The sequence below is a fragment of the Opisthocomus hoazin genome, chromosome 1 (assembly GCF_030867145.1).
Source record: "Opisthocomus hoazin isolate bOpiHoa1 chromosome 1, bOpiHoa1.hap1, whole genome shotgun sequence".
Taxonomy (NCBI): domain Eukaryota; kingdom Metazoa; phylum Chordata; class Aves; order Opisthocomiformes; family Opisthocomidae; genus Opisthocomus; species Opisthocomus hoazin.
In genome coordinates this window covers 14,145,787-14,167,258 of record NC_134414.1, presented here as the reverse complement: position 1 = coordinate 14,167,258, position 21,472 = coordinate 14,145,787, and the positions used below count along the sequence as shown (strand labels likewise).

The window sequence follows — 21,472 nt, the reverse complement described above, 5'->3', positions numbered from 1 at the left end:
CCAGAGGGCCGCTGGGGTGCCCACTCTGCACAGCACTCAGGGAATATCTCCATCCTTGGAAACATCCAAAAGCCACCTGGACACAGTCCTAGAAAACTTGCTGTAGGTGACCTTGCTTGAGCAGGGCAGTTGGACAAGATAACCTTCCAGCGGTCCCATCCAACCTCAACCATTCTTTGATTGTGTGAATGCTGCAGCATGACACCTCTGCATCTACAAGGCCAGGAGACACATTTCTAGAAAGGCTGCCCAAAATGCTTCACCTCTGACTTGTCACCACACACAACCCCGTAGTCTGTACCCTCAGCCCACAGCAAGGGGCCTTCCTGACGTCTTTGCTATTTACACAAGCTGCAAAAATGTGGTTGGGGAACACAGGGTCATTCCTGCTGGGAAGTGGGGACCATGGACTGAGACAAATACAAGGCATGGACAAAACTATGTCACAGAACAGGGCAGCTGGCAAAGGAGGACTGCCTGGCTAAGCAAGTGAGCGAGTGTGGGCCTTTGCTGTTTGAGGTGTGACTGCTATTCCAGGAAGAACCAGATCAGTCTGAATCTCCTAGATTTGGCTACTCAGACCACGACCTGGGCACCAGATGACTGCTTGCAAGCTGCATGTCATCACTTCTCCTGTGCAATGCATGGGCCCTGGGGATGGGGAAGGGCCATGGGGGTCAGGGACACCTCACTACAGAGCAGGAAGGTCTGCGCGCTGCAGGGAACTCCTGCAATCAGGTAAAGGCCACTCCTGCCAATTTTTTCTCTGTCTACGTGACTTTGTTTTCCTGCACACTGGATGCACACAATACAAGGTGCAGGCTCCAAGACTACCTAGTCCATTTATATAGGTTGGTTCTGCAGGGAATGGGGGACGACCTGCACGAGCGCATACCAGCCATGGCTTTGACCAGAGGACAAAGCAGAGGCTGGAAGACAGTGGTGGCAGGCAAGACAGGGCTGGCTGACAAGGTCATTCCCATTCTGAGAAAAATTCAGACCCCATCTTCATCACAAACTCAGAAAAAAATCAATAGGTCAGTGAATTCACTAAACTGACTATAAATGTGGATGATGCAGAACTGCCAGTGCCCCATTGGTGACGAAGAGGACTGCAGAAGGACAGATGACGCACTGTTCATGTTTAGTACAGTAAGTGCTTCTGCCTTCAGTAGATTACACCATCAATCAGCACAGAAACGGGCCTGAGCATGGAGGTCACTGCAAGGCAAAGCAGCTGCAATTAGGCAGGACTTGCTAACCATCACTTAAAGCACTGCTGAGCTTGGACCACGTTGTCATTCATTCTCATATTCGGCAAGTGAGGCCACAGCACTGTATGAGTGCAGAAAACATGAGCAGCACTAGAAATGGGTATGCACCTCCAGCTCACATAGCAATCGGGGCTCCTGGTTTATTCTGATGTTTGTTATTTTTTTAATGTCATACCTGCCACGAAGACCTATGTATGTTTTCTCAGCATTGCTGCTCTAGCATGATCCTAATTTCTTTGAAAGAGGTTGATATTGCAGTTGTCTGATGGGTTTGCTCAGATAATTACACTTCAGCATTCACTCCAACTCTTCTTCTGCTTAAATTTGAACAGAATGGAGTGATTTGGCACTGTGATTTGAAGACAGTGGCAGGTGGAAAATCCTGTGAACTTCTCTAAAAAACTGTAAAATCAGCATCTGCCTTTCATTTCTTAGTTTTCACATTTCCAAACCTGACGGTGGTCAAATAGCAGGAAATATTATCTTGTGGAAATTTTAAGAATTTCCAGTGGAAGCAGGATGGGAAAAAGAATTATCTTCTGTTAAAGTTACCAATATATTTTAACAAAGGGATGTGTCTATTCTCTTTTCCTTCAAGAAATCCTTTAATTTAAGGCATCTAGCTACATGGTGAGGTTCATGGAATCATAGAATAGTTTGAGCTTGAAGGGACCTTAAAGATCATCTAGTTCCAAAACCCCTACCATGAGCAGGGACACATTCCACAAGACCGGATTGCTCAAAGCCCTGTCCAACCTGGCCTTAAACACTGCCAGTGATAAGGCTTCCACAGCTTCTCTGGGCAACCTGTGCCAGGGTCTCACCACCCTCATTGTAAAAAAATTCTTCCCCATATCTAATCTAAATCTACCCTCTTTTAGCTTAAAGCCATTACCCCTTGTCCTGTCACTGCATGCCCTTGTAAAAAGTCCCTCTCCAGCTTTCTTGTAGGCCCCTTCAGGTACTGTAAGGCTGCTATAAGGTCTTCCTGCAGCCTTCTCTTCTCCACGCTGAACAGCCCGAACTCTCTCAGCCTTTCCTCACAGCAGAAGCACTCCAGACCTCTGATCATTTTTGTGGCCTCCTCTGGAGCCACTCCAACAGCTCCATGTCTTTCCTGTCCTGAGGGCTTCAGACCTGGATGCAGGACTCCAGGTGGGGTCTGACCAGAATGGAGTAGAGGGGCAGAATCCCCTCCCTTGACGTGCTGGTCACCGTGCTTTTGATGCAGCCCAGGATACGGCTGGCCTTCTGGGCTGCGAGTACACATTTCTGGGTCATGCTGAGCTTCTCCTCAACCAACACCCCCAAGTCCTTCTTGGCAGGGCTGCTCTCAATCCATTCTCCACCCAGCCTGTATTTGTGCTTGGGATTGTCCCAACCCATGAGCAGGACCTTGCACTTGGCCTTGTTGAACTTCATGTTAAATAGTGTTTAGTTGCAGACCACTAATTACAGAATCATAGAATCATAGAGTGCTTTGGGTTGGAAGGGACCTTTAGACGTCATCTAGCCCAACTCCGCTGCAGTGAGCAGGGATATCATCAACTAGACCAGGTTGCTCAAAGCCCTGTCCAGCCTGGCCTGGAATGTTCTCAGGGGTGGGGCCTCCACTAACTCTCTGGACAACATGTTCCAGTGTTTCACAACCCTCATTGTAAAAAATTTCTTCCTTATATGTAGACTAAATCTATCCTCTTAGTTTAAAGCCATTACTCCTTGAAATTATCTTCTCACCATTTTGGTCTCAGTGGTCTCTATACTGATACTCCTGTTCTTACAGTACATGGCTCCTTATAGCCCAAAGCAGAAGCAGTGGCAAATTCTAAGACTGATCATAAGATGTTTACTGACTGCTAAAAATTGATTTGTGTGATGATTACTAGCTCCACTGATGTTTTCAGGATAATGCTCCACAGAACCTTACAAGAATATCATAGCCCATCAGGAATATCAATAATATGTGTTTTCGCTGCGCTGGGAACATTACACTACCTGAACTAATTCATTATGCAGAAACAGGGAGCCGGCAATTTTAGTATTGACTAATAGAACAGCAATTATCATAAAATCCAATTTTAGAGACCAGAGTCACTTTCATATGACACAGTCTCTTTTTTGATTTTTGAGTCTAATCATTAAGGAAGTACTTAGCCTCTTCTCATACATCACAAGCATCCCTCCCTTTAACTTACCTAGTTTCAGAAGGAATATGTAGCAATTAGCTCATGTTGGGTTTTTTTTTCTTTGCTAACCATCTTATTATGTAAAATCAGTGCTAGCAAGAACTTTTATTGACAACTTTTTATTCAAATTCTTTCTGCCTCCCCCCTCTCTTTGAATGTCACCTCACTTATGAAAAAAATGGTAGTTCAGACAACAGTGGAAAACAACAACACTGGGTCTCCAGACTGTTCAGTAATTTACTAGTTGTAACTGGCTTTTCACTGCAGGACAGTATCATAATTTGAATTGTGATTTTTCAACCAAGGTATATAATGCAGCTCTTCATAGATACATTAATGAATGCTTGCTGCTCCTTTACTGATTTCTGTATATTTACATTATCAGCCTTAGTAACAACTGAGACTTCCAGCATGCACCGTACTTCAGAAAAAAAGATTTTAACATGAAGTAATTTTTCAGTCAATGAAAGGTCTGCTTTTTCTGTGGAGCTACTCAGGCCACAGTTTTTACAAAACATCTCCTAAACCACAGGAAGGAAAAATAAACTATGGGACTGATTTATTTCAACTGAATTGAAAGACCTTAAAAAAAATTACCAGATATTCAGCAGGTTTTACCACCGTGTTTTGCAAAAATCTCCTTTAAATATTTATAATTGGGCTCAGATTTCAAGGTTAAGGTCCTTATATAACAAACTGTTACACTTTAAAAGAATGTACAGTTAAGCATCCAGAACATTCATAATGTACACTCAGTGTACAACAATAGTTTTATGCTAAGGTAACCAGCTGGAAGAAATGGGAGTTATAGCAGTATAAAATTCTGGAAAAGCTGTGATTAATCAGGCATAGGTCCCTATGGCACGTAACTGTATTATCTGCATAAATAGAGGCATGGGTATTCAAAATCGTGGCTCAAGAAAGGAGCTGAAACCAGTTTAGGAAGAAAGTTGGAATTTACCCCCCAAAATATCATTTACTCTCAAACACAGCCATCCTTGATCAAGAGAATAAAAGACTACATGCTTCTGTGGCTCCTGGAATGCTCTTCTGTTTGTAACATCATTACACCAAGCTCAGCCATGAGCCTTTCAATGTAAAGAAACACGAGAGAAAAGTGAGGAAGATGCAGAACCACAAGGAGGAAAGAAGGATTAAAGGCAGTAATAGAAAATTAATCTTTATTGCAATTCTACCAACCCACAGAGTTTTCCTGTACATTAATTACTGTTTGCAGAATTACTCACTTACCAACATCAGGATCAGTGGCTTGGACTCTTGTTAACAAAGCTTTAGTTGCTGTATTCTCATAGACACACGTGGTGTAGTGATCAGATGAAAACACTGGTGGATTATCATTAACATCTTCTAAAATAAGATGGATTTCTGACTGGCAAAACCTGCCACCGCCATCCGTAGCTCGGGCAACCAAGTGGTACGCAGGGATTTTCTCTCGGTCAAGAGGGGCCAAGGATTTCAGCTCACCTAAAATTGATTAAAAGCAGCAGCCATCATTACTACTGTAGCAGCATCTCTAACTCTAGATAGAGCATCTCAAACCCACGTATTTCACAGGAATAGGAAAGAGAAGAAAAACTTAACCTTGCTTATTCCAATGACTGAACTAAAAACTCACAACAGCGTCACTTCTCACTCTTCACCCAACAAAGTGAGCTGCCAGTATGACTGCAGGGAGGACAAGCCACTCGTGGTGGCCTTCAGCAGCCTACAGCCTCACCCATGTGAACACTACTATGTTCTTCCAAGTCTGTCTTATTGTTACTCTTAAGATTTATACACTACTAGACACAGAAACACATCTTGAATCTGATGACAGTACCCATAATAAACTGTAAAGTTTTCTAATGGTACTGTCATAAAAAAACATCAACAAGCCCCTCGCTTCTCCCCACAAAGCAATCTCCAACCAGGTCTGAATTCCCATATATACCTATGGCATCGAGGTTGAAACAGACTTCTCAGTCTTATACAGAGACGAGTATCACAGTAAACACTAACAGCAACAAAAAGCCAGCTGATTCAGACTGAGAGAGCTTTACCCAAGATCCATTTCCCACTGCACAGACAAACAACTGCAAAACATTGCCACATCAGCAAACAGCCACCACTAGTTGGAAGACAAGTTTTGGGTTAATTTTGTAAAGGGTGTAATTTGCAGTTAAATACAAAATTTATTGTTGAAGAGGGCAATACCTCCCCTCCCACGCACTGTATAGATGTCCAAATGCCTCCTCTTCCATCAGTAACACTACGGCAATAGCGGGCACTGCTTCCTGCTAGGCAGGCGGAGGAGGCATTGCACAGGGAAGGACTTGGTCTATCATTATGGAAACCAAATTCCTAAGAATAACAAAGCGGTGGGATTTTTATTCATGGGAAAAAGATTTTATTTAGCTTTATTTCATAACAACCTTAAAATCTAGATCTTTGCAGAGATTGGTATCTTTTTCCAGACCAACTGCCAAATGTACAAGACCTTTGTAGCACTCCACTGTGCCCAAAAATTCATTACGGATATCCTTTCTTCCACAAAACTCGTATATAAAAGTAATGTGTTTTTATAGGGTCTAAATACTGATATATATAGACCAAGGTGGAAGAAGCAAAGTCCAAAGGTGAAGGAGGACCATGCTGGCAGCTTCCCCTCTTCTGCACCAAAAAGACTCCAGGACAAGTGCCCCATACATCTCTGACCTAACTTGAGGTCTGGCAGGAAAACTAAAGGGTCGGTATGCCCTGTTCTGATTATAACATTCAACCGGGCCAACAAAGACATCCCTCTCTCTCCCTGCTACCATCACCACTTCAGAAGTGGTCATCCATGCCTGCTGTAACTGGAACAACTGGCTGATAACCAAGTGTAACCTAACTCAAGTTATGCAAACTGGCACCCACTGATGTCAGGGGATTAAGAAGGCTATTTAGAAACATTTAGTTGTCATCTTACCGTTTTCTGGATCTAAGAAAAATTTATTGTTCCCAGCACCATAGAGAGAGTAGCGAATGTCACCATTGGACCCAATGTCTGCATCTTTAGCATTGATTTTAAGAATTACTTTGTTTGATGGAATGTCTTCAGGAAACAGTGCTGTGTATGCAACCTAGAGACAAAAAAAGAAATCTAAGCTATGCTGCAACAGTATTTTATAATCTTTACACAACCTTTTTTTTTAAACTATAGTGCATTTTTTTCTATATAGAAGACAATTTTCCTCTACATAACACATTCCTAGAAATTCAAATCACTGTTAAGATTTGAGGTGTCGCAAAAACGATGTCAAATTATTACTCTTAATAGGGCTCATTTTAGGTGTTAAATGTGGTCTCATTTTCTATCTTCCTTTTGTTTCATCAACACCCATGAAATGGAAACTTTGATGAGTGTGCTAATGAAGACAACTGTTTTTATCACCTCAACCAGCAGTGTTTGAGGAATATGCAGACTGCCATTCCCCAGAGTGGTGCTTGCAATGACAGCAGTCTATCCGTGCTAATGTAATGATAGGAATTACATGAGTATATACATACAGATGTGTGTATATATATATATATATATATATGTATATACAAAAGATTTTGTGAGCAGTACCATTATGGAAATCTGAATTTCATAGTGTCTTTTCTTTCACATGGATCTTTCTATTGCAGCAATATCAGTCCCCCACTTTGCCTTTCCACAGAGTAAAACACAGCTAGTGCTGTGAAAGCTGTGGTCAGGTCACACTGCATGCATGTCCAACAACACGAGAGCAAGCTACATTCTTCTGCCTTTTCTGCTGGGTTTCTGACATCTGCCAGGTTCAGGAAGGCTGAAGTTAAACTAAGCTGAAGACATTTCCACAGTGGTTGTGAAAGGAAAGCACATTTTTTCCGCAGGGGAGGACTGGCTGTCCAGTGCCACCCTAAAGTCAACTAAGGCCATGGTGGAGAAGACTCCTCTGCTACTATTACTAGTGCGTTATCCTTTCGTCTTGCCTTCACGGGACTGTTTCATCCTGCTCCTCTCCCAGATCACTCCAGATTGTTCAACTAAGACCTTGAGGATGAAAATGGGCATCACCTGTGAATACCTGTACATAGCAGGGACTCCTCTAGGTAAATCACCGCTTTCAACACAATGGTCGATTGCCATGGGTGTTGCTGACTCACCTGTTCACAAACTGGATTATTATCATTAACGTCAGTGATGGTCACTTCCACAGCAGCTTGGGTTACAAAGAGGCCATCCGTGGCGGTGATGTTCAGGTAATAAACATCTTGCTCTTCTCGATCTACAGGCCTTTTAACATAAACCTTCCACTCATTCTGAACAAGTCCCAGTGCAAACTTCCCTTTGGGATTCCCTCCTGCAACGAGAGAAGCAACATGCATTGGGCTGGGGCATCCCGTCAGAGCTCCCACCTAGTTTAAACACACAGATACATCACAGAGGATCTGGACTAAAGCAGTCGTCACTTGTTTTACAGTGATCGCTGCTTTCAAACTCGCAGACTCAGGAAATTTGTAATGAGATTATGCTCCCTGTGTTTATTGCCCCCTGAACGCCTTGTGTGAAAGTGAACCAATAACTTTCAGGGGAAACAAAATCCATTTAGCAGAGCTGAAGATGATCTCTTGTTTAGTTCCCCGTAAGGGCAATCAAATTCAAACTGTGAACAATCAATAGTCCTCTCAGGCTGGAACAATTGTCTTTCCACTTAGTCTCGGGAGAGGATGTAATACACCGTAGCTCTTGTTACCAAGACAATTTCATTAGCTGTTGATTATGTAATCAAGGACTGGAAGTGGGTTCTATTAAGGAATCCTCTAATGAAAGCTTTATCATACAGCTGTGCCGTTCTTCTGCTCATTAGAATTCTAGTTTTAAAAGAAGTTCACATGACACAGGAAGACACATTAGTATTAAATAGTCCTAACAAGAGGTCATTTGAGAAGCAGTTGGAAGATAAGCAGTACAATTAGGTCAAATGCATCCAAGAGTGGAAGCTGGTGAACGAGTGCAGGAGGCAAAGCAGAACAGCTTTTTATCGTGCCGTAACACTGACACTGAACCTGGCAATGTTGCTCTTCCACATCATTAAATTGCCTGGTGACAAAAGCAGGCTGGGAGAGGGAAAGTTTTGGTCCACATCATACTCAGGAAGGAAAGAAGGACAAGTCATATGCCACATGCAGAAGGGTACAGTAATCAAGGTGGGCACAGCTGTTGTTAATTTTTCCAACAGTTATTTACTCTTCTGAAACAGTACCATCTCCTGCCTGCTCCATGGAGAAACCACCTTCAACAACCTTTCTCTGGGCCTGATCTCAACCCCCTGTCAGACCAGACAGTAAAATCTTTTAAACAAATGTTGTAGTTTAACCCTGGTAGGCAGCTAAGCCTTGTCCATTGCCCCCCCAGCAGGAAGGAGGAGAGAATCGGAAAAGTAAAAGTGAAGAAAATTGTGGGTTGAGATTAAGTCAGTTTAATGAGTAAAGCAAAAGCTGTGAGCATAAGCAAAGCAAAACAGGGAATTCATGGCAGTTGTTCAGCCATCTCCAGAGCAGCAGGGGTCCATCACCCGTAACAGTTACTTGGGAAGACAAATGCCATTGCTCCAAACATCCCTCCCTTCCTCCTTCTTCCTCCAAATTTTATTGCTGAGCATGACATCACATGGTACGGGACATCCCTTTGGTCAGTTGGGGTCAGCTGTCCCTGCTGTGTCCCCTCCCAGCTCTTTGTGCACCCCCAGCCTACTCACTGCTGGGGTGGTGTGAGGAGCAGAAAAAGCCTTGGCTCTGTAAGACACTGCTCAGCAATAACAAAAGCATCCTTGTGGTATCAACACTGGTTTTGTCACAAAACCAAAACATAGCACCACAGAATCGTAGAATCATAGGTTGGAAGAGACCTCTAAGATCATCAAGGCCAACTATCCACCCAACACCACCATGCCTACTAAACCATATCCCAAAGTCACTTCACAGAATTACAATTCTGTGATTCTGTGAAGTGACTTTCTGTATTGACAGAATTGTATTAGTATTCACAGAATTGTAATTCTGTGAAGTGCCACATCTACATGTTTTTTGAACACCTCCAGGGATGGTGACTCAACCACTTCTCTGGGCAGCCTGTTCCAATGCCTGACCACTCTTTCAGTAAAGAAATTTTTCTTAATATCCAGTCTAAACCTCCCCTGACGCAACTTGAGGCCATTGCCTCTTATCCTATTGCTAGTTGGTTGGGAGAAGAGACCAACACCTGCCTCACTACAACCTCCTTTCAGGTAGTTGTAAAGAGCAACAAGGTCCCCCCTCAGCCTTCTCTTCTCTAGACTAAATAGCCCCAGTTCCCTCAGCCACTCCTTGTAAGACTTGTTCTCTAGACACTTCACCAGCCTTGTTGCTTTTCACCATATCAGCTGCTATGAAGAAAATTCACTTTATCCCAGCAAAAAACAGTAAAGCCAACTATCCAGTCCTCTGTGCTCAGTGTCTAACATAAATTTGGTCTCTAAAAACATATCTGCACATTTAATAATTCAGGATAGAGCACAACAGTCATAGCAAACTCATGTGCTATAGAAACTGAGTAAGGACACAGAAAAAAGCATCACATTGCTCCACTGGGTGAACTTGAATCCCAGCTAACCCACTACTAGCTCTTTCTCCACCATATTAAGCTTTCTTCTGTGCTCTCCCGTGCAGAAATGCAATCTGAGAACTATTTTCCACGCTTCTCATGTATAAAAGTGGTATAAAAACATTAAGGGAATGCTTATTCTTTCTTGTAATGGGATCAAGAATGTCAAGCATGCTGGTGTACTTTTGCTTGCAACTTATTCAGGGTCCTGACATGTGTCATGGGATCTGTCCAAGCTCAATGGAAAGACCAGGTTCTTAAACCTTCCTCTCTAGTACTTATGCTGAATTTTTGAGTAAATAAGCATTTAGAAAAAAAATCGAAGGCTGAATTTATTTGAGCTGCCTCTGCTGTCAAGTAATTAGGTGTCACTGCTGTTGCTTCTGGTGTCACAATTCTGTCAGTTCCCAGGGACCTTCTTAGCAAAAAAACAAGGCAGAGAAGATTGGAACTTGAAACTGCGCTTAAAACCAAGCAAAAAGGACTAATGCACATTTCATACCTTCTTTCTACATCAAAAAGGAGAAAAGAGGTCACAGCCTGCAATCTACGCCTTCTTCATTACTACCAACGACAAGATAGACAGGGTTTTATTTAATATGAAAACTAAATCAGTTGAGACAGGCTGAGCAAATCTTTCTTCTTAAGCATCACCATTTGTGCTAGCTGTAACTGTGTCAAAAAAGCACGTTGTAATGAGTAAGATTTCCCGGAAATTCGTCAGATAGGCATTACAATTATAAAAGGCCCTCTAATCATACAGAGCACAAAACCGATATATCAAACACAGACATTTTCTGTTGACAGAAAATCACCCTTTTCAATCACAAAACCAAGCAGATGATAGAAATTTTCCCTCTGATTTCTGCGACACTCTGGAATAATCATCAGAGGACTCAGTTAAACCTTGTTTAATCTCTTGTGTGATATAAACGCACATTTTTGTTGATGTGCATTACAGGCCCGATCTGAATACAGTCCAAGGCTGTGAGCATCTGACTATTGACTTGAGTCTTAATGTGACTTCAAAGAAGGTAGACCCCTGCTGATTGACATTAAATTCTCTCTATTCAGTTCAACACCAGCATAAAAAAGCTTAATGCTCCTTTATAAAAGACTTCAACCTTGTCATAGTGAGTTTAATGTTGTAAACCATTAATAAAAATGGTCTTAAATATTCTTATTTAGCTCTGTGATATCCATCAGTGCTTTCCTGCATATTAGTCCTTTTGTAAAAGGAGATGATTAACTGCCTTGATCAACTATGAAGCAATACACTCAAAGTATAGGTATCCCATTGCTAAGAAGAGAGGAGAGGTAAAATCTAATTAAAATCAGCTGGTGGCTTTTATGGCTGGCAGTAACACTAGCTTGGAGCAACTTAAAAATCACTGTTGCTTTGTTGTTGATGGAATGGCTTTTAAATCATATATAGAAATTTGGGAAGCATGTATAAAAAAAAGGTCCTTGGGATCCCTTTTGACCACCTTTACTCCACTAGAAAAGGATCAATCTGAACGACCAAGAACGTGTGCAACAAGCAGCAAACCTGTGTAACAGTTTATCTGCATGCCTTTTTCATTAGCGTTACCTTTTTTTTTTTGTTTCTCAGGACTGGCTATATACTCTGTTGATGGAAGACAAAGGTGGAAGTTCTGCTCTAAAGTGTAATGGAAATAATGAGATGTAAACACTAAAGGAAATATTCTTATAAAAGGAAAGGCAAAAAAATCCACACTGTGGCCCAGGGAACCATATTCTAGTACTTACACATATGTCTTGACGCAGATCTCATTCTGCAGTGATTAATTAACTTTTTCACTAATATATGTAAGCAGATTCAGTTTCCTAGGGGTGTTCTAATTAATTAGTTTTTCACTCTGAATAATGTAGCTTTTCTAAATGGAAGCCTCCTGACTACATGTATTAATGGATTCTTTAAAATCTTTTGGCAGTTTTCTTATGTTCTACTTTGAATGTCACAACAGTGAAGTGCTAGCTACAAAAAACACTCCAGTAACTTTTTAGAGAAGCTTTGAGGCTAAAGGAATCAGCATTATCTTTTATCTTTTGTTACTTGGAGTTTAAATAATGCTCTCTCTCCCTCCCTAGTCAGCAAATAGTACAAAGCCAAATCAAGCTCAAGTTTAAGTAAAGAAAGAAAACAGCCAGATAAAAATGAAATGCAGACACACAGTGATCCAAAATAAACAAATCCTGACACACATCATTACAAAAGCACACACAGAGGGAATTATAACAGCTAAAAGGGAACTGAAAATTGGAAGCCAACAGAATCAGCTTTCACTGCAATGTCCTGATCTGGGAGGGGGAACTGAATATTTGCTTATTTACTTATTTAGTTTCTCTCTTACATTTATGCATTTATTTAGATACTTTCAATTCCCAATTAGAATTCCAGGCATTTGCATCACATAAAACTACAGGTTTATCCTTCACTCCCAGTTCAAGATGTTGCATCTTTACTGAGCTGCCGAAATGATAAACCCAGTCCTCTTAGCTTTACCGTCGTAATATTGCAGACACTGTTCTTCTGTCTGCAGCACAAGTCCTCCCCCAACACTGAAACATCAATTTCTCAGAACTCCAGGATCTCAAATATAAAATAATATAATAATAATAATAATAGTAATAAATATACAAAATAAAAACAAACGAAAAACATTCCTTTGCTCATACTGGATAATCAATGCAGCAAAGAACCTACTGTGTACAATACCAGTTCTTTCTTCCAAACCATACTGTCCATCTTCCTTGTATTCAGCTGAACCAAGCTTAAAGACTATTGTCCATCCTTAGATTTACATGGCTGATGGAGCCTAATTAACAGCACTGAGGAACACAAAACACTTTACTGTACCAAAGTCTTACCAACTGACATTTTTCTGTTGGCTTTTCCTAGCATTTCATTGTTACTGTTAAATCTCAGTAAGATTTGGCTGGGTCTAAGCTGGCTAAATATCCTAGCTAAACATTAGCAGAACCCTGATTTTAGCCAAACTGCCCCAAATGGCAATGACCTCAAATGAGCCTTCAAAAGAAAACTACTGTGCTTTCTAAGTGCATTTGTGTCATCTGTGCTCCCTGCTGATTTTCTATTAAGATTTATATATAGTGCTTTTGCTTTGTGAACATCTCCAGCTGCTATCAAGCTACAAATAACAAAGGGTAAGTGCAAAATTCTTTCCCCCACCATTAAATGCAGATGAAGCTGGATTTGACAATGGCAAATGTGTGTCAGTAATCAGGGAAACCAATCCTAAACTGAAGGAGTTCAAAATAGAATATATATTTATCCTCCAGAATGTGTTTCTACCACTTTTCAAAGTTGAGTGCAAAGGACTCATCAGTGATCACATCTGACCTAGAATGTTTATTTCTTTCATCTCCTAAACAACAATTTTTTCCATCTGTCCTCTGTGTGCTACTTTTCTCTAGGTGCATTTGGACAAAGCTCGTTTTGGTGGATCCACAGGTCATTCTCATAATTTGTTTTCTTCTCCCTTTTTGTCAGTGTCCTGCTTTTCCTCAGAGTTTGTTTTTTGTATTCACTGAAGTTTCTATGGCTCGTAACGCCTCCAGCAAGCCACAGCATTTGAATAACCATCTAGCTATTCTGATTTCATTAAATATTCAAGTGCATTTCCTAAGCTCAACTTGGGATAACGTGTGAATAGACTATTTTGTTAGTTGAACTATACTTTAATATGTTTTGATATTTTAATCAAAAGAACATAATTTCTCCATGTAGGTTTCCCAAATACAAAGGCAGTGCAATTTCTGAGCTGATAGACTTTAGTAATTGTACAGTAGGCATTAGAGAAACATTTGGGCCTTGACAACTAATGTTTTCAGAAACAAAAATATCAGCAAAATATCTGACGTATTTTAAACTGTGACAAAATTAAGGTATAGAATGATCTATAATTTTTGAATCACATCTGACAGTTATTAATCAAAGTCCAGTTATTGCTAAATTAACAGCACAGGAACGTAAAGAAAACATTATTATGTAACTAAAAGCACAATTCTTTGCAAGAGATGACTGAAAGACTTCAGAACAAAGAGAAAAGTACCTTCAGCTAATGATCATGGTACATTAACATATCTTTGTTACAAACATGAAAGGCTTGCATTTCCTATAGTACTTTCTATGCTGGGATCCCCAGACTCCTTCAAATATCACAAAATCTCTAAGATGAGGCACTACTTATTTACTTTTAAATATGTGGGAACTGAGGCACCAGCAGCTATCGCACCTTGTCCAAAGCCTCCAAATCCTGTGCATTACCCATAAGACTATTTCTGCCTCTACTTTCAATATCCTGAAACACATCACATGTCATATATCCCACAATACGTTGCACTATAAATACATAGTCTTTGCAGACCTTTAAACTGGATCCAGACTTCCATGTAAATGGTCAGAATGAATTTCTGGCTGCTTTGAAAATGATGCCACTTCTGATGTGTAACACAGACAATCTACAGCTAACTGGAACACCACACCTTTTCCTACACACCATCCCACAGCCATTTCCAATTTGACATCTAATGAAGAATTAGGAGTCTTACCCTCCAGAGCAAAATATACAAACTGTTATCCAGTTAGTTAAGTCATTTTCATCCATATCCTGCTACTTAGATGCAGTCTTGTGTAATTCTAATCCTATCCAGTGAGAAAAATGCGAATTTGTCTAATAATCTGATTATTACTACGTGCTTAATATTAGCTCTCGGATTGTGAAGGTTGGGGGAGTGACAATCTTGTTCCCTAACACAATTTATTGGACAAAGCAAGCTGTACGCAGAAAAATAACTGCAGCACCCCATCACTCATAACATACCCACACAAAAGCCAGTCTGAATCTAGGAGAAAAGAATGATAATAAATACAGCACAATAGGAAAGAGCAATGTTACCACACTTTGAAAAATACGTTAGCAATGTAATCGAAATTGCCTTATGCTGTATATAACAATGCATGGCAGCTAAGCAGTGCTTCTAAGTGGATTACTATTTCCCTGGCCACAAATCTGTGCTAATAAGAACTGGCATCCCCCCACTCCTTCCAGTGTAAAATTAATTCCTTCCCCCTCCCACTCCTCCCATAAATAGTGGTATTTCAAAGTAGCTTCTGCATGCACTGTCCTATCTCAAAAAGAAAAATGTTATTTCAAAAAAATTTTAAATGCTTGGGAATGTAAGGATTTTCTCCTTAAGAACAAAATGTTCTTCTTCCTTGGTTGAAATATTAAGTCATGATGGTTTCCAAGCTGACATATCCATTATGATACACTGATAGGTCACACTACATTGCACTGCAGCAAATCATGAGGCATTAATCTTGGAAATCTGGGACAGAGCAACCAAGACAGACAGACAGACACACACACACACTCCTTTTCCCTCTTTTGAGCTTTGCTAGTTGCTGCAAAGTCTGTCCAATTAAAAAAAACATAGAGATGCAATTGTCTGATTCACAGTGATAATTTAGCTGAAACCCTGCTAAATATTCACCAAAAACCGTACACGTGCACAGCTCTTCAGCAAATCTGGTTTTGGGAAGAAAGCATGCAAGTTGTTTCTTACCTGTAATATGGTAGCTAACCTGCCGGTTGACATCAGATGTGTCCTCATCCCAGGTGCTAAGAACAGCCACAACTTCCCCTGGAGGGTCACTCTCCTTCACTGACCCTCGGTAGACCTCATGCTCAAATACAGGTGCGTTATCATTTATATCTGTCACAGTAACTGAGACCAAGGTGGTTGACGACAAGGATAAAGCTTCCCCCAGATCCGAGGCCACCACTGCAAAGGTGAAAGCAGGATCTTTTTCATGGTCCAGATCCTTCAGTGTGCTGATCCAGCCACTGTTGCTATCAATGGTGAAGGCTTCCGTGATCTTCTCCAGCTCCGATTCCACTGCAAGTGTATACGTGACCTGTCCGTTTGCACTCGAGTCTGCATCAACCGCTTTAACTTGCATGAGTTTTGTTCCTATGGGCATCCCTTCCATTATTATGGCATCATAGCTAGCTGCTTCAAACATCGGCTTGTTGTCATTTACATCCAATACCTTAACCTCTACATCCACAGTCAACACAATGTCTACTTTGTCTAACTGAATGGTGGCCGCAACTTTGAAGTGAAAAGCAGGATTTGTCTCGTGGTCAAGTCTCTTATCCAGTTTTATGAGCCCCGTGTCTTGCTCTATGATAAAAACCCCATCTTTGTTGTTTTCAGTCAGCTCACCATTAACTGTGCTATACAAAGCACCCTGATTAGGCAAAACATGCAGAATGTCAATGGTACTACCTATGAGGGTGTCTTCTGCTATGGTAAAGGAATACTGGGGTTGAGAAAAGGAAGGCAAAATAGTTTCTGGAGGCAAAACATGGATGTAGACAGGAATGAGGGAATGCTTTATAGGAATGCCACCATCAACTGCTTTGACAAAGAATGACAGAACCGTGTTTTTCAGTTGGTTAAAGTTGCCCTTGGTGACCATCCATCCATTGTCTGGATCTATTTCAAGCAGATCAGCTACTGAAACAGAGGCCTCACTGTATAGAGAATAGGTAATTCTGGAATTAGGTCCATCATCTGGATCTACTGCTTGCACTTGCGTCACCAAGTAACCTTTCCCAACATCTGCCTTGACACTTGCTCTGTATTCGACTGTCATAAACTGGGGAGCATTGTCATTCTCATCCACTACTATCACTCTCACAGTGCAAAACATAGTCCTGCCACCTCCATCAAGGGCTCTCAAAAATATACCGATGTCACTTTCCAGCGGGTTCTCCCGGTCTAACCTCTCAGTTGTCAGAATCTGCCCATTGCCATCAATCAAAAATCGGTCCTTGGCAAAGTCGTTTATTATGGAGTAGCTTATCTGGCTGTATACACCTGAATCCCCATCTGTTGCCTTCACATGGATTACCTTAGTTCCAGGAGCAGCATTTTCTCTAACCTCTGCAACGTAAACACTCTGTGAAAATGCAGGGCTGTAGAGATTGGCCCCAAGGATCTGTATATGCACCTGAGCTGTGCTGGTGAACAGCCCGTCTGACACAGAGACATTCAGACTGTACATGGGCTCCATTCTCTGTTTGCGATGATTGGAAAGGGTGATAACACCACTCTTGCTGTCCATAATAAAACTGGTCCGATCATTCCCTGATAGGATGCTGTACTCCAGTCTGTCAAAATCAGAGCTGTCGGCATCAGAGGCTTGGACGCAAGTCACAAAATGACCCCGAGGTGCCAGTTCGCTCACATACGATTCATATATTAACTGGTTAAAAACCGGAGGGTTGTCATTCATATCTGTTATTGAGATACTAACAAGAACCTCACTGCTTAGTGGTGGGAACCCATTATCGGTTGCTCTGACTTTCAAACTGCACTGCTGTACGAGTTCATGATCCAGCATCCGGGCTGTCAGAATTAGGCCACTGGTGCTGTCTATATGGAAATAGTCCGTGCTGTTAAAGGTGTCCTGGACTATCTGATACTGCACAATCTTGTTATTGTCAGAGTCAGCATCAATAGCAACCACCTGCAGTACAGGAGTCCCAATCAAAGATGCTTCAGACAAAGTAGCATTATAAGCTAACTGATCAAAAACTGGAGGATTATCGTTAACATCATTAACGATCAAGTCCACAGTGACCTCAGCTCGAGCGCCAGTGAGGGCATCACTGGCTCGCACCATCAACTTGAAAAGTGAAGTTATTTCATAGTCCAGCGGGCTGATGACACTCAGAACTCCAGTATCAAAGTCAATATTAAACTGGTTGTAGGGATCTCCATCGACAATGATATAAATGATACCCTGGCCTTCTGGACTGGTTGCATTGATGCTTAAAATTGGCATGTGCATTTCTACATCTTCATTCACAGAAGCTGTATAGAAGGGCTTGTCAAATATAGGCATTGCCTTGTTAACAATAGTAATGGGGAGCTCCACCGAAGCGGACAACGATGGGTTACCTCCATCTTTTGCAAGTATGACAACCAAATACTCTATATTAGACATATCAGAATTGAAGGCTTCTTTTAAAGTGACGCTCCCAGATACTCTATCAATTTCAAAATGTCCGTAGTCTTCCTTTAGAAGATATGACACCTCACCATTTTCATCCTTATCTTTATCAATAGCCGTCACTCGATATATCAGGGTACCAGGCTCAGCATCGACCTGCACAGCAGCATAGTATGGAAGCCCTACAAACACTGGGGCATTGTCATTTATGTCCTCAATGTAAACCTTCACCACCACTCGAGCGACACGAAGGTGATCTAGTTCACGGCTTGCTTCCACCACCAACTCATACAGCTCTTGCTCCTCTCGGTCAAAAGGGATGCCAGTTGTCTGAATGACTCCTGAGGTGGATTTAATTTTAAATTTGTTGCCTGGGTTTAATATACTGTATTTCAAAGGCTCATTGAGGCGGTTACCAACAGCATTCACCACAGCGATCTTTGTGATATTGGTGCTGTTTTCTGAGATAGAAGTGGAATAAAAATTTTGTGTGAAGTGGAGCCCACTATCCATGGCTTCTTTTACCATTATTGTCACCATAGCAGTGCTATAAAATTTCCCATCAGATACTCGTACTATTAGCATATAATGGTCTTTGGAGAGGCTATTGTTTTTAATGGTGAGTACCCCTGTGCTTGAATCAATTAAAAAATGGTCCATATTGCCTTCAATTAGACTATATGTTAATTCAGGAGGGATCTCTGAATCTGGGTCTGTAGCCTTGACTTTGAGAACCTCAACACCAACATACGTGGGTAGGAGCAGGACTGTCTCAAATACGGCCTGGCTGAAGACTGGTGGGTTGTCATTGACATCAGTTACCTCAATGGACACTTCAACCGGGCTCTCTGCTGTAAGCTGGGGATTCCCACTGTCTCTAACATGCACGTGGAAATGGAAGTGGGCTATTGTTTCATGATCTAAATTTGCAATTGTTCTGATAGCTCCGGTGCTGGAATCAACGGTGAAATACTTTTTTGCAGTAGACTCAACAATCTGGTAGACAAGCAAAGCATTCTGGTTGCTGTCAGCATCAGTGGCACGTATCACAAGGGGACTGTTATTCCCACTCCGGACCACGCTATTTACAGGAGCAGCTTCGCTTATGCTGCCTGAGTACTGAGAGCAGAGGAAAACTGGTGGGTTATCGTTTTCATCAACAATCTGAATGTTCACAGTGGCATTTGAAGCCATGCCTGCCATATTTGTTGCCTGTACGATGAGCTGATAGAAGGAAGCACGTTCATAATCAAGGGCCTTTTGACTGGTGATCACTCCAGAATACGGGTTTATAGTGAAGATTCCATCCGCATTCCCATCTTTAACCTCATAAACTAATGTGGACTGACTGATTGCAGAGAGAGAGATGACAGAAGTACCAATATCCACATTTTCATTAACCTCTGCTTGGTATTCTTTGAGAGTGAACTTCGGGTGGGAGTTATCCGCCATTGTCACAGATATCCGCACAATTGCTGTTGCAGACAGTGGTGGAGATCCTTGATCAGTCACCTTGACTGACAAAACAAACTGTCCCATCGTGGTTAAGTCGGGCTCCTTCAGTAATGTAATGATGCCTAAAACTGGTTCAATCTTGAATGTGTTTCCTGTATTTCCTAAAACACAAATATTGGCAGGAAATTAGAAATTAAATACAAGGCACTTCATCATAATTTAGAATCACAGAATCATAGAATTATGGGATGGTTTGGGTTGGAAGGGACCTTAAAGATCATCTGGTTTCAACCCCCCTGCCATGAGCAGGGACATCTTGCACTAGACCAGGAGCAATTAGCTGCAATTTGTTAAAGGCAGTTATTGGAAAAATACCCCAGGAAAAAAGAATTCTAAAGGCTCTTTCAGCCTTCCTCTCTGAAAATCAGTTATCCTTGTAGATGGTATAGGTGTTCAACCCTTCAGAAACTCAGGTGCTGCTGTCTATATCTTGATTCTGAGCAAGTGCTGCATGTACATTACTCCTACTGAAGCAGGAAAAAGCATCCCTAAATTACGGGAATTAGTCAAATACATGTATACCTAAGGCAAAGAAACTAGATCAGAGGCTAACAAGCCAATTACATGACAAATGGATAACAACTTGGGCTCTTAATTGAAGTGGATATTAAGCAACCGTAGAGAAGATTACAGCAGCTGAAGACTCAAAGAATTGAATATAAGAAGGTTAAAGTGGCATTTAGAAAAAAAAAACCAGAATAGCATAGAAAAGAGATTGAAGTATCTTGTGGCACAGAGGTTTATCATATGATCTCTGAGGAGAATGAATCTAGATGAATGAGATTTAGCAGAAAATGTCACAAAATGTCTCTTATGACATGAAAGCAGTGATATCACTGACTGCATAAAGGTGAAAACACTGAGTTTAGATCAAGGACCTTCTTTGGGGTCCTTTTTTTACTTTTAGTCTTTTTGCCAGCCTCTCCTTTAGTAAGACAGATTCAACTCTTTTGATATTTATCCCTACCCTGTATTTAGTAATCAATTTTATTAGGCAATCTGTATTTTGCTGGTTCCTTGAGTGCCTGCTTAAAGTATAGGATGCTGCGTGCATCCATGGCATGTACAAGCATACAGACTCTCTTTCTGAACTTGATTCGAAATACAAATAGCATGCACTGAGCTGCAGTCATTCCAATCATTATAAAATATTCCTGCTATTGTAATTCACACTTTAAAACCTAGAACTGCTTCCAATCTACAGTCAAGCATCCATCCATGATCTGGAGAGAAATACGTCTCAGGTAGCTGGTGATAAACAAGAGATCTTCTTTTAATGGTGATCGTTACAGGTGCAATGCACAAAGCAGTAATAGTGAAAATTGTAGCTGGAATACCAAATACATGCAATCCTAAATGAACTGAGTTAATATAAACTATTTTTAAGGTGTGATTCACTATCTGTTGTAAATTCTGGGGCTTGGAGGCTAATCTAATCTGCATAGTTCTGTACATAGTTCAATACTGGTAGTGGCTTTCTGTTTGTATCCATCCTTTCAGATCAGTAAAGTTTACTCTATTTGCTAAAACAAAAATTGTGCTATTCACTGAGGAGCTGAGATTCTGCCAGAGCCACCAAATCTCATAAAGATCACAGTATCTGTCACATTTGCAGACACTACAAACGCTGCTGCAGTTATTTTGTCAGCGCTTGCTAATACAAATAATTTTCAGTCACTGAGTGCCTCATGTAAGGACAGAGCTGGTTCTTCTCCTTTAGGACTTTCTTATGAAATTACACAAAAGCTACTTTCTTTACCAATTGCTCTCTTCACAT

The 21,472-nt window shown here is 41.2% G+C and overlaps 1 protein-coding gene and 1 long non-coding RNA gene across 12 annotated transcripts in view; one reads left to right on the top strand and one right to left on the bottom strand.

The window, feature by feature from the left end:
* Positions 1 to 21,472, bottom strand: part of FAT3 (FAT atypical cadherin 3) — a 439,942-nt gene that overhangs the window by 64,178 nt on the left and 354,292 nt on the right. For all 8 annotated transcript variants that reach the window (XM_075417267.1, XM_075417266.1, XM_075417271.1 and 5 more), the window contains 4 exons: positions 15,723 to 19,796; positions 7,631 to 7,827; positions 6,429 to 6,582; positions 4,712 to 4,945 (listed from right to left, as the gene is read on the bottom strand). In XM_075417267.1, coding sequence (XP_075273382.1) covers positions 4,712 to 4,945; positions 6,429 to 6,582; positions 7,631 to 7,827; positions 15,723 to 19,796 — 4,659 coding nt within the window. The remainder of the gene's footprint in view (positions 1 to 4,711; positions 4,946 to 6,428; positions 6,583 to 7,630; positions 7,828 to 15,722; positions 19,797 to 21,472) is intronic.
* LOC142361004 (uncharacterized) overlaps positions 13,192 to 21,472 on the top strand; it is a 28,178-nt gene continuing 19,897 nt past the window's right edge. For all 4 annotated transcript variants that reach the window (XR_012763553.1, XR_012763556.1, XR_012763557.1 and 1 more), the window contains exon 1: positions 13,192 to 13,298. This is a non-coding gene — a long non-coding RNA (uncharacterized LOC142361004). The remainder of the gene's footprint in view (positions 13,299 to 21,472) is intronic.